This window comes from Phaethon lepturus, unplaced genomic scaffold, assembly GCF_000687285.1.
Source record: "Phaethon lepturus isolate BGI_N335 unplaced genomic scaffold, ASM68728v1 scaffold22770, whole genome shotgun sequence".
NCBI lineage: Eukaryota > Metazoa > Chordata > Aves > Phaethontiformes > Phaethontidae > Phaethon > Phaethon lepturus.
The window spans coordinates 776-14,671 of record NW_010510127.1 but is presented as its reverse complement, the minus strand read 5'-3'; the positions used below and the strand labels follow the sequence as shown (position 1 = coordinate 14,671).

The following is a 13,896-nucleotide window of genomic DNA, read 5'->3' as shown; positions in this document are numbered from 1 at the left end:
AGAGTGTTGGTAAATGGTATGTCTGAAGAGATGTGGTTTTAGACATTATCTTTGTTTCGTGAATGAGGTGCTTGAATACATTCTGCATTCTCTGACCTTCATTTAAGTGGCTGGGGTCATGGTTTATCCTCAGTTTTCAGAAACCAGAATAAATTTTATGGAAGAAATGCTTTCTTTCCCCCCTTAAGTTTTTTATTTTTTTCATAATACTTTCTAAGTATTGCTTCACTGGTTTGGTTTAGATTCATTTGCCATGGGCTCGTCAACGGTGAGAAGTACATTTTCAGAGTCAGAGCTGTTAATGCAGCGGGACTCAGTGAATTTTCACAGGACTCGGAGCCTATAGAAGTGCAAGCGGCCATTGGTAAGCTATTTTCTGCTGCTCTTTTCAATGGTAAATACATATTTTTTTAATTAAGTAAAGATGTTTGCAGCAACTATTTGTAACTAATTGTTTTGTTTTACAATGCTGTCCACAAATAATAATTTATCCATAGATCCTACGGTCACACAGCATAGTTTCACAGTCACTGCACTCCTGTAGACTGTTCACCTTCACCACCCAGTCTTCTTCAGGGGTTTCTTGTGAACCACTGTAAGAGAGTAGTGCGAAGTTCACTTCATAGGTATCCTGGAAAATGGAATGTCGTTCTGATTCCATAATGTGGTACTTATCACCTCTAACACACACCATCCTATATACAGTCAGTTCCCATGAAATTTGTTTCCATACCTAAACCTAATAATCAGTGCAATGTATTTTTTGTAAACCTTCTATAACCCTGTGTGTTCTCCCTTTGCTGATTAATTACTTCTGTTTGCCACTGCCTGAACTAATCCGTAAAGATTAATGAGCTCATTGGGCTAGAATAAATTGTATGTCTGCAACATTCTCACTCTCATTTGTATCAAAACTGCATACCTCGCAACCTTAGAGCAGAGAGATGTGGTCTAGGGCAATTTTGTGAGATCATCTTGGAAGGATCAGAAATATGACTTGGAAGATCTAATACTAAAATAATTGTAGCAAATGAAGATTGCTATTAACTTTCCACATTTCTTCTGCTCTGAAAAGTAGACGTTATTAAAAGAGCATTACTTGTGAGCAGGTTGAGAGGTGCACGCATTTCAAATCGTTTTGAATTTAGGCTTAACATGTTGTGCGTGAAACCTGTGATTTGTCATACTTTGGCTGTATTGTCCGCTGTACTCATTTCTTCATTCTGTTGACTAAATGAAGAAAAAAGAATGTATTCTAATTCAAAATGTCTTTGCTGTCTTCTGGCAATTATAGGGGGAGGATTGCTTCATGGTGTGTGTCCTGAACTGAGTGGTAAAGCTGGTGGACTAACAGACTGCACTACCAGCTGGGAAGGCATGCATGAGTCCTCCCAGCCTGTCTTTGACACAGAAGCTTTGCTAAAATGCAATGCTAAATTTAATACAGACACACTACCCAGTAGCTGTGACAAACTGGGGAGTACAGGAGACAATAACATGAGAGAAATGGTTAAGGACGCTGTCACATCTGCACCACAAAAAGTTGCTGCTAAGCAGGCAAGTAAGTCTCAACCCAGGGATCTTTTGACACTGGAAAAAGTGACAACGGAGAAAGATATAGGTGAGAGTTAATAAAATAAATAGATTTCACTGCTTTGGTAGATCCACTTCAACCTGTTGTAACATCTGCTTGTCTGCACCACAAGTGAACGTGCTCTCCAGTGATGCATCTTCCATCAGACCCATTAATTACGTGCTCAACTCTCCATTAAGATCATTATGCATGTAATGGTATCGGAGACCACTTTACAAACTTAGTGGGTACTGAAATTGAAACATATAAATCCATTTACTAATTTAATAGCTTGTTTGAGTACATATTAATGTACCCAAGATACTGTATTATTTCTAAAGCACTTCAGTAATTTGTTAGGAGTCTTGTTACCTAGTCTCTGGGTTATGTATGTGTGAAGGAAATAAAATCTGATTATGATGGCAAGCATGAAAATCTGTGTTGTGTTAGGAAATAGGAAGATCCTTTGTGGATTTATGCCTAAGCTACAGCTTATCCTCTGAGACACAGTGCTAATGAATGTTGTGTTGTATCTCTGACTGATGGCAATATGTAATGAGGAAAACCTATCAAGTTGATGGCACACACACAAAATCACATTTTATGTTGTCAACACCTAAACACCCATTGTGCCGGAGAAATGTGGGGCTTGAATTTCATGTAAGTCCTGGTACCTGGCCCGTGAACTGAATTCCTCCCCAGGCCTCTGAAGTGAGACTCAAAACACTTGTGCAAAGTGTTGAACTGAAAACAAAGTAGAGGCACCTGGGGCTACCTGACACTGATATAAAACATTAAAGACAAAAGGAAACATATATGATTTAAGATTTCCATCAAAAGTAGAACTTTAGGGTCACAAGTAGGGCTCTTCACTGGTGCATGACATATTGGGTGTGGGCAAGCATTTCCCCACTAGATACAGAAAAGTCTTTATAAGACAGTGGGTTGGGATGAAGTTAATGATTTCTGTATTGTTAAAAAAAAAATTAAAAAGGGGATTATGCAGTAAATTTTTTGATGTAAGTTCCAGTAACAGACATGTTCTACTTCTGGTCAGTCTACAGTGCCTATGATCACTCTTCGTTTCATTAAGGTAAGATCATGTGATGGGTGCAATGATAAAATTTGCACAGTGTATAAATTTAAAAGAAAAAAAAAAAGAATTAACAGATAAAGTCCATTCTCAGAAGGGAAGAATGTGGGCCTATTTAAAAAAAGGAACTACCATGAATATGTGAAAAAAGCATTGCTTTCAGCAAAAGAAAACAAATCATTGCATCTCCAATTTTTTTTACTTTTCCTGTAATGTTCATTTTAGTTCTTCATTTTTCACAGTTTTAAAGTGAGTCCTGATCACTTACATCAGAGCTGCAATTGCAACACATTCTTTCACTAAGCATCAGCTTGCTTCTCAAAAACCAAATGATTCTAAAAACTAATTCCTATGCAGTCTGGGCTTCTTCATTTGGTTTATGAAAGCTTTTATGCTGCATTTTTTATTCCAACTCCAGAAACTTCCCTTGACCACATAAATATTGTCCTAATTAGGAAATGCAGGATGGGAGCCACCTGAATACAGTAATTGAATGCCAGTCTGTCTATTGAAATATTACTTCCTACTTATGTTTTATTCACGTTGAAACAGCTGCTCCATCTCCACCTTGTGACATCATGGTACTTGAGAGTGTTCGTGACTCGATGGTATTAGGATGGAAACAACCTAAAGTCACTGGTGGAACTGAAATTACCGGCTACTACGTGAACTATCGTGAACTGGTTGATGGAGTTCCTGGGAAATGGATGGAGGCCAACATTAAGGCCATTAGTGAGAGGGCATACAGGGTAAGGTTAACTTCTGTTATTTCTGTGGGTGCAGATAATATTTCCAAAACAGATCTCAAAGATAGATTGGGATGAATTATGATTCAGTGTACAGATTCATGTTCAGAGGGTTTTATATCCATGATGATAAATTTATTTAGCTCTGTTAAACTTCTCTTATTTGTATGCATAGAGTATATTTGTACACTTATCTGTTAGTCTGGCACCAACTGTTCGTCTCTGAATTCACTACTCTAGACATAGCCTGAATTTTTCTAAGTCAGGCCCTCACAACAAATGACATTCCTACTGGGCTTGGTGCACCTATCCCAGCACTTGCTGGAACCAGCTCTGTGCCTGCTGCGTTTTGTGATCAGTTCTTGACCCAGTTTAGAGATAATGCTAGCTACAACCTCGTTGAGCTGCTGTACAAATGAAAAGCAATGCCAGGACTGAGTTTCACTCTGCTGTGAGGACAACTCTTGCCTTAAGTGAACTTGCTCTGTATCACGAGACAGATTAATATGATTGTTGAGCAATACCCTGCTCCCTCCCTGACTACCAAAGTGACTATCAATAGGAAAAGGGGTTTACAATTTGAGTGTGCTAAGACCACTCATGCATCCTGATCAGAGGAAAAGCCAAGATAGTTATCGCCTTATGTATGATGTCAGTAATGCTTTCAACTCTTCAGGCACTTAAAAGCATGCTCAACACTTTCAATAATTATTATTGTGACTTTCTTCTAAAGCCTTAATCCAAAGTTAGTAAGTACCATCTTATTGATTCTGCAGATTCAAAACCTGAAGGAAAACATGGTGTACCAGTTCCAGGTGGCTGCTGCTAACCTGGCTGGGGTTGGGACACCCTCCCTACCCAGCCAGCCCTTCAAATGTGAAGAATGGACCATTGCTGTACCTGGTAGGATCCTGAGTGGGAGGTGGAGGTTACTCACAGCCCAGGGGTGCTCTGTGGCTGATTATCAAAGTTCTCAATGCCTTCAGCTCCAGGGAAGTCAATGGGCACTGAAGTTCATACCCACACTTGAATGTCCCTCGCTTTGATTTAGTGTATTTACAGTGATGCATTAAACAATCACCATTTAATCAGTAGCAAGTTACAAGCAGCTTGTATTTTCTTTATTTTTCCTGCTTGGTTTCTGTACTGTCTGACACTTTGCTTCCTAGTTTAAATGGTAGACATAAATACCTGTCTAAGGTACAAGGCAGAAGAGAATGAGGTCCTGTAACCCTTTTCTAAACGTATCACTTCAAGGCCAGATTGCTGGCCTTTTAACACTCATTGAAATGAATGAAAATAACCTCCATTGACTTCAGTGGACTTTAGAGCAGTCCTTGAAGAAGCACATTAGCTTAATAATTAACTTATTTGCCTGAGTTTGGAGATAATTTGTCATTTTTGTTTGTTCATGAATATTTGATCAAGATACCAAATCTCAACCAACTGGATTGCTTTTTAGGCTACTCTTTTTACTAGACATGGGTTGTATTTATATTGGGTCTAGGTATGATACAGAGATGCTGCACATGTTATGTCAGCTCTGGGTGTACAACATGGTGTCTGGTTTTGGTTTCTGAAGTCTTATGTGTTAGCCTCTTCGGGATTTATTTTGATACCACAACTCCAACTTTTATCTTTCAGGGCCACCTCATGATGTCACATGCACAGAAGTTAGGAAGGACTCTTTGGTTTTACTGTGGAAGGAACCAGTTTATACTGGTCGTAGTCCCATAGCTGGTTATTATGTTGATATGAAGGAAACTGAAGCAAAGGAGGAACGCTGGAGAAGTGTCAATGAGAAGCCACTTCAAAAGAAATTCTTGAAGGTAAATAGCTTAAGATTCAAATACTGGTATTACCGTATAACCTTCAGGAAGTTAGCCTTTGATAGCATCATCCTGTGTTGATCATGGTTCCATTTAATGAAACACTTAGCAGGCTATGTTGTGCCGAGGATACACAGATGTAATGCCTGTATAGTCAGACAAGACAGTAACTCAGAAGATAATCTAGTATGACAAGCCTGAAAATAAAAGAAAGTGCTGCTAAAACCAAATACCATTCTCGTAAGACAGGAAGCATCCCTAGCATTTTCTGGCTCAAAGGGCAAGACAGGTATCACTCCACAAAAACAGATGGCACAAAAGCAGATGTTGTGATAATGTGGCTGGTGATTCTTTTGAATACAAAGTACCCTCTCCTCACATTTCACAGCAAGTTAAACCCAACCTTTTTGCACTATTATGCTACATCATTTTGTGGAATGACTTCTAAATAAGGGATTGGCAGTATCTCAGTTTGAGAGATATGTCTGAAGGAGGTTTGCTATTCATATGCTTTGCAGAATATTTGAAAGACAACTCGCTTTAAAGTGTGATCCTTTTATATATGTTTTAAAGGAGTATTCACAGGTGTTATAATGTCAGCATGATTCCTCAAGTCACCACAATTAAATCTGTACAATTACATGCCCTCCTGTTTCTAAATAGGTGTGGCAGCTGGCACTTATTACCCTAATAATTTAATTTTTTAAATCCAGAATTTACCTGCAGTAAAAACTATGTTGTTTAAGAGGTCAATGTACATGAGTTAAAAACATCCTGTTCCAATAACAGTCTCCTGTTGCCAAGAAATCAACGGCAGTAATGACGCTGTCTACATGTTAGCTACGCATACAAGGGAGGAGCAGGCCATACAGATTAGTCATGTCACTCTGGAATTGAAAAAAAAAAAAAAAGAAGAAATATTTGTCAAATGGGAAAGAAGCAAAACAAAAAAAGGCAGAAAATATAATTGTCAAGCCTCCAGACTGATCTGAAATAAGGGTGAAATTAAAATAAGTGTGTTGTAGCACATCATGCATGTGTATTTGCTTCCTCCAGTTAGGTGGCCTAAAAGAAGGTGTGAGCTATGTGTTTCGTGTGCGGGCAACAAACCAGGCTGGTGTTGGGAAACCATCAGATGTCACGGATCCTGTCGTAGCTGAAACACGACCAGGTTTGTTAGAAGTACTTCCTCTTTTTCACCATATTTAAACAGGTTCCTGTTTGTGTGATGTGTTTACATACAGGCTGCATGTGAGCAGCCTGACCCCTCTCAGGTCAAACTTTTTTACTAAGCAGGAAATGAGTTGAGGGTCATATCTTACTTTCTTGTCTGCTATATTTTAAGGTCAGAACAGATTTTCTTACTATAACTACAGGTTCAGGCATATAAAAATACAATAAAGTTGTAAGATTTGCATATATCTATAGATAAATGCATAAGCAGAGGACCCACTAAGATCAGCTCAACCAAAACATTCTATAGATGTAGATTTTGCCTTTTCTGTAGCAAACCAGTTTGTTTATGTTTTATCTCTCTCCTTCCTCTGACTTGTATAACGTGCCATTCCCACCCTGGCTGCCTCAGGAGCATTTCCTCGGCATCCCTTCCCTGTTTCTGACTCCCAAGTCCATTTTCACATCTCCTATTCCTGCAGCAGCACTGGCCCAGCTCTCATAAATGCCCAGGGCAGCAAAAATCCCAAGAAGCCTTGAGTTAGCTCTCAGTGAGGCTGTAAGTCAAGAAAGTCTGAAAAAGGGGGTCTGAAGCTGACAGTACAAAAGAAGAACTGGAAAATTTGGAGTGGGGCAACTGGGGCAACTGCCAGTGAGGCTGGGATGTGAAGAAGGGACTGGAAGGAATAGATGGTAAGTTGAGACAGTGTAAGATTGGGATACAAGGACAAAAAAGGGTAAGTGTGTGAGTAAAAAGGGCTTGGGAAAGAATCTTTCAAAAATACGGTAGCCATAATTTCAGATCTGCAAGCCACTGAAGCACTAGGGCTATTTCCACCACCTGCAAGTGGAGTAAGGTAAAACTTAGAGACTTATTATAGAAAGCAACTTATACACAGTGACCACTTCTAAAAAGGGAATCAAACCAGTATTAGTACTAAACTTTTGGCTTTACTAATCCATTTTCTTTGAGGGTTAATATCTATCTGTCAGACTTTGATAAAAACTTGTTATGATAACAATCTTCAAGTGTTCTAAATAAAGGATTGGTCATGCCACTGCAATTAAAAAAAAAAAAACCACAAACATAAACTCTTGTGAAGATGATTATCATGACAAAAAAAATTTGTACAGCATTTTCAGTGTTCACTCAGATGAGGCGCATGCCCATGTGGCAATATGAACTTGAGCAGAACATTTGGTTTGCAGACCTCACCGTTAGAGAAGGAGATACATCTCAGGATCACGGCCTTTTTGCAAGCAAGGCTTGGGTTCATAGGTAGTAATGACTGTGGGTTCACAGGAAAGCCAAGGTTTGGCCCAGTGAAATCTCAGGGAAGCTGAAAATTATGTGCTTGTACAAATCTGGTTGACCCATATTTTGAGCTGAGATCTGCAGATACGGCATCCATCAAACTAAGCTTCTTAAAAGTATTAAAAAGGACAAAAGACTTATAAAAAAAATATTTCAGCAGTCTCTTGGGCAGGCTTCCACCTTTCTCACTCAAACCACACAAATCTCAAGAACAATCATACCATTTTTTAAAATTACCACAACTCTTTTGGTTTTCACCAATGAGAGCTGCCTTTATAAACATCTTGGATGAAGACAAGAATATTGTCAGACCTGAATATTGTCAGGTGTCTCTAAACAGTTCCTGATGGAATAATGCTTTTGGCAAATGTGTAAAATTGCCAGACAGTTGAGCTTTCTAACCAAAGAATGTAGGTAAAAATAATATCCTGAATGAAAATATTTGCTTAAATACGAGAGGCACCAATTTTCTTTATCGGGTGACGTGTAAATATAATGATGCGATACTTTCCATCCACCTTCTCTTGTTTGAAAACCACATTTAATTTTTACAGTTATCTTCTAAAATTAAATGAAAAAACCCACACACATAAACAAATACCAATCCAGGCTATTTCTGAGCCGCAACTTTGTCATTAGACAAAAGCACTTTGGTGTGTGAGGTTCTCACAGGAAGCAGGGGAAATCCAAGAGCAGACTGCAGCTCTTCCCCATTGCTGCCCTTAGTCCTTGTGCATCTTGATGCAAAGTAAAATCAGGTTCTGATCCTGCATCAGTCACTTGAGAAGGGCTAGAACCTCAGAAATTAATGAAACCTTCCTCCATTCAACTTTTCTGACTAGCTGTATTCAAAATTATACCGTTAGCTCTAGTGGTTTGAAGCCGTCTGCTTTATCTTCACGTTATCACTTTCTTTTCAATGCAATAAAACGCTCAGATAAATGGAGTTTTGATATGACATCTAAGTATTTTTTTTCTTATGATGACTTTAAGAGAAGCTCTGGGTGATTTGTTGAAACCACCAAGCTATCTAGAGGAGGGAAATTAAGACTGCTACTACTATGGCAGCCTCTTTGGTTCCACTTTGTAGGATAGGTGGAGACCTCTGGTCAGTCATTTTAAAAGATTTTTTTTGGCTTATATAGATATTACAGGCAAGTGCCATCATCACTTCTGGAAATAAATGCTATGCATTGTCATGATAATGAGAATACTCTAAAAGAAATGTAAAAGATTCTGTCCTTCAAATGAACCTTCTGGCTGTAATTCTTTGCACATCACATAAAATGCCATCAAAAAATTCATGTGCTAATGCTCTACAGGAAACTAAACACTAATGAAATGTCAAGTGATTAATTTGCATATAATAAATTAAATTATAAAAAATTTGCAAATATGCTGCTGCCTAGTAAAATATTTGTAGACCTTACACTTCATTTATCCTATATTGGTACTTAACATGCTTCATTACTGTGAGGGCTGGTAAATAACAGGACCAAAATGGGAATATTAGTCTCATCTTTCATTAAATAATATGGCAAATTATAAAGACTAAGAAAGCTGCATGTACACAAATTGTCATTACAGGAGCTACTCACAGTGCTGGAAAGGACGTGTATATTATTAGGATGATGAAACACAGAAAGCTCCTTGTATGCTTGAGGCTCATTAAGAATTATCCTGAAAATAAAGCATTTAATCTCAATGTCAGGAATAAGGCTCTTGTTTTTAAGGTACAATACTTTGTGGAGAAAGTGTGTCATTAGCATTCTGGGCAGCCTGGAATTGTCTTAGGCTAAGTAATATAACATGAGTGCCCTATTCAGATGCAAGATCCAGCTCAGAGCTGTTTGGAAAAGGAGGCTGGATGTTCTCCAGCACCTCTCAGTGCACACGCTCTCCCTGACATTCTCAGGCAAGTTGTTGAAATGAAAGTTAACGCCACAGATGACGAGTTCACCAAGCTGCCTGAATCCCAGTGAAATTCCCTCAGCTTCACCGGGGCGTGAGGGGGTAGGCTAGAGGTGCCTTCAGGTTTCTGATCTGAGATGCACCCCCAGAACCTTTTAAAGGACAAACTGGGTCACCTTATCCATCTCAAGGACTGTAGGCACTGGCAAAACAGGGTGGGCGACTTAAGCAGCTAATTGCAAATATTCACTCCCTTTGTGGGCCCGGGATTAAATGCTGCAGATGGCGGCAGGGCTGGGTGCCAAGCACAGCAATTAAACATCCCAGGGTGAAGCCAGAGTCACTGAAAATGTGTCTCAGCTGCACAAGTGAGTCTGATGGGGCAACTCGATTGTTTCCTCTTCTGCCTCCTGCACCTCTTCAAACACCTACATTTGCACACAGTGGGCCCTTTAGAGCTCTTGTCTTACTAGGGAATAAGAAATTCATGCTGCGTAATGAAAGCTATGACTACCCCTTACCACGGAAAATGTTGTTATTTAATATTTCAAACATTTAGTGGATTTAGAGGCTTGCTTTTTTTTTTTCCCCTTCAGGTTTTTCCAAAGCAAGTATCATAACTCCCATGCATGTTTAGACTTCCTGAAATAAATCAGATGATTTAGGATGACTTTTAATCTGTTCCTTACTTTTATGGATTAGAAAAAGAACTGTTCTTGTGAATCAAGGACTGAGAATTTCAATGTTTGCAGCAATTTATGTGCCGACTGAGAAAATGGCAAGGACCTGCTTAGTCCACCCTATGAATGATATCTATATCAACTTGTTTACTGGCTTTTCTGAGAAAATGGAATCGCCTTGTTCTGCTCTTTAAGGAACCAAGGAAGTGGTGGTTGATGTAGATGACAACGGAGTCATTTCCTTGAACTTTGAATGTGATCAGATGTCTCCAAACTCCAAGTTTGTTTGGTCCAAGAATTATGAACCAATTGAAGATGATTCTCGACTGAACATCGATACCAAAGGCGGAAAGTAAGAACCCTCGGGGGTAGCAACAGTCTCGTGTTTGAGAGATCTAGGCTGGTCACAGGAATCCATCCTTTTTGATGTATGACCTCAGTAAGAGTTGTATCTGCCTCTGTTACTGGAAGGCCACTTTAGGAGTATGCTGTTCTCCAGCAAGACCATTTGGAAATTGTAGCTCGCGCAGAATGAGTCAGGCCTCCTATTTAGGCAATTTAGTTATGTTTAGGCATAGGGAGAGAAAATCTGTGCTCTGTCATCTTGTAACCTGTCAGTCAAGGCCAATTGTTGTTGTTGTCATTATTATTATTATTACTTTAAATCTCCAAGGATAGAATTATCTGTCTGCTTGCAAAATGCTTTTGCCATGTAACACTGTTGCAATCTGTGGAGGTGCTGGAGTAAGCAGTACTCTTTTTCTGATGTAGACACCACGGCTTGAGTTGGTAACTTCTGTAATGCTCTCCAAGCCTAGCCTGTTTCTTCAGGCTTTTAACAGAGAAAAAGAAATGGCAAATGCACAGGTTCAGCCTATGTGCTCTCCTAGTTATAGAAACCATACAGAAAGAAACAGTGGCTCACCACACTCTTTGTGTTGAATATGAAAATTGAATCAGCTTGTACTTACAGTATCCTTCCACGCTCACCGAAGACTCAACAACATGTTTTTAAGCATGCTTCAGCTAGCTTAGACCAGCTAGCTCCAGTGCTTTTGGCACTAGCTGAGAGTTTATACAGCTTCCTGGGAAGGTTGTACAGCTCGTGCGTGGTTCTGTGCTGTCAGCCCTGCAGAGGCAACAGGTCACCTTTGACTCTCATGGTCTTCTGGATGCTCTCGGTTCTCCCTCCATTAACGGATCCCTCATAGATACAGAGTCTGTGCCATCTCCATTTGTACCACACATGGTAGGACCTTCCCTGGTTTATATTGGGCAGAGCCCCATATTTGCCTCTTCAGTCAGAGTAAAAGCTCATACATGACTATTTTTATCTGGTGTTAGAGACATAAAGGAGGGATTCAGACTGATTTCATCTTTCTATCAAAATGTGTTGGTTTGTTTTGTTTTTTCTAAAGGTCAAAAGCTACCTTTAAGGACCTTGGAGAAGATGATTTGGGAATTTACTCTTGTGTTGTTACAGACACTGATGGAGTTTCATCAAGCCACACAATTGATGAGGAAGGTAGACACAATGTCTATTAAGTGTGCCTGTTTTGCTTTCACATCTGTTTTTTTCCTGCTGCTGTGTCTCTCAGATCCATCAGGCATGCACACCTTATATTATTTATTTTATGTCTTTTGCAGAAATGAAACGTCTGCTTGCTCTGAGCCACGAACGCAAATTCCCAAGTAAGTGAATCAAACATATCTGTAGGGGAGAGCTTTGCATGCAGTGGGATATCACAAAGCTCCTTTCACTATCAGGTGGGGAAGTTGCTATAGTAATTTCAAATTAAAGTGGTGTTGAATTGAAGATCTAAGATTCCTTTTTTTTTTTCTTTCTTTCAGTACCTTTGTGTATTACCGGTGTTCTTCCTGATCTGTTGCAGGCCACTGGTGTAGGCATATAATTAGTCTATATAATAGTTGGAAAATAAGTATCCCATTGGCTTTGTTTCTTCTGCAGAACAGCCTTTTATACTTGTTCAGTATACCTAACCTAATTTGAAAACCTGAATTTGAAAAATTCTCTAACTACTCCAACTGAAGTTAACATAAGTTAAGGTTAAGGTTAAGGTTAAGGTTAACAAAGCAGGCAACTGTAGTAAATACAGCTATAAAGATCTATATATACAGAATTTTCCTGCTGGAATTATTCCCTCCCTCTTTTCTGTAACACTTGACAATATGAACATCTTTCCTGCTGCTTGGGATGGTATTTTTGTCAAATCCACAGACCCCTCATACCTTTGTGATATCCTAGTAGTAGCACAACTTGGTTATTTTCATTGGAATATAACTTGAATAATTGAAAAAAATAATACATTGAATTGTAGAATGAATCCTATTATACATAATGAGGCAAGACCTAAACTTTGTCTCATCTTCTCCCACTACATTCTATTCTTCTTCATTCCAGGCACTAAAACTCTTGCCTATGTTTTAACATGTCCAGCTTTGTGCATGCACTGCTGGCACCTCTGCTAACTCAGCCCACATCACGCCCCTCAGCCCAGTCAAAGCTTGGCCACAGAAATGGCCTGTCTTTTTGCCCACAGTATCTCTCTCTCTCATTTCCTTCTTGGTCTTTTCCATATCATCTCTACCCTTCTCAACATATTGTATCACCTTTTGACAGCTTAATGACAGCCCAAGCATCCCCTTGTTTACTCCTGGTCCTCCCAGTTGTTTCCTCCTAATTGTATCTTCACACTGAAAGTTAGTCACCACAAATCCTTAGTGTTGTCACGCATCCTTACTTGCTCTGACCCTTCTCTTCTGGGTGCTCTTCCATGCTCTGCGTTCATAACTAATGTCACAAAATAAGCTCCTCAGGACACAGACCGTGTCTTCTTTTTTCGCATCATCTTAGGTAACAGTACACTTCTGGCTGTGCATGAGCTTCCAGGAGGCACAGGCAAAAAGGAAGATCACCGCAGAATGTATCTTAATGTTTCAAGGAGGAAACCGTCTTACTTGCTTTGGCTACTCTAGTGCCCTGTGGACACTGAAAAAAAATTATAAACAGGGGTTGAGATATGTCTAGTTATGACTATGAGGCTAGAAAAATAATAATGAGCTCCCATGGATCAACCTAAAACTTTAGTCATATCTCCAGATAATCTGTTTGAGTATTACCCAAATTCTCTACAAAAAAAATTAGTTGCGAGGCATTTCTGATTCAACATAAGCACTTGCATGTTGCTTGCTTTGTACTTCTGAATGGTATTTAATTGTAACTTCTGCTCAGAAGCATCTGCAGCTGGTAACTTCATGGGAAAATGTGTTGCTTGAATAACACAGCCTTATAGAATGCAACTACGTATGGGCGCGATAGTGTATTGGTGCTAGATAAAAATAAATTGTTCCATCTCTTCAATTTAGCAACTGCCTGAGGACTCCTTGTCAAATGCTCGCAGTAATTTGTGATGCTATACAAACAGAATGTAAAACCTTGTAAGCACGATGGCTGGAAAACGCCTCAAGTCGCTGTCAGCTGGTGCTTGTGTAAATATTTTAAAAGAAGACTTCTGCTCATGAAGGACTGTAATGCAGATTCATCCAGTTCCTTTG

The 13,896-nt window shown here is 39.3% G+C and overlaps 1 protein-coding gene across 1 annotated transcript in view; it reads left to right on the top strand.

Annotated features, from left to right (window-relative positions):
- Positions 1-12,012, top strand: part of MYOM1 (myomesin 1) — a gene marked incomplete at its 3' end in the record, with an annotated part of 48,847 nt that extends 36,835 nt beyond the window's left edge. Inside the window, 9 exon segments of the mRNA XM_010296108.1 lie at positions 243-364; positions 1,295-1,312; positions 3,219-3,415; positions 4,189-4,315; positions 5,057-5,241; positions 6,298-6,412; positions 10,516-10,672; positions 11,739-11,845; positions 11,968-12,012. Of these exon segments, the coding sequence (XP_010294410.1) occupies positions 243-364; positions 1,295-1,312; positions 3,219-3,415; positions 4,189-4,315; positions 5,057-5,241; positions 6,298-6,412; positions 10,516-10,672; positions 11,739-11,845; positions 11,968-12,012 (1,073 nt within the window).
- Between the last annotated feature and the right edge of the window lie 1,884 nt (positions 12,013-13,896).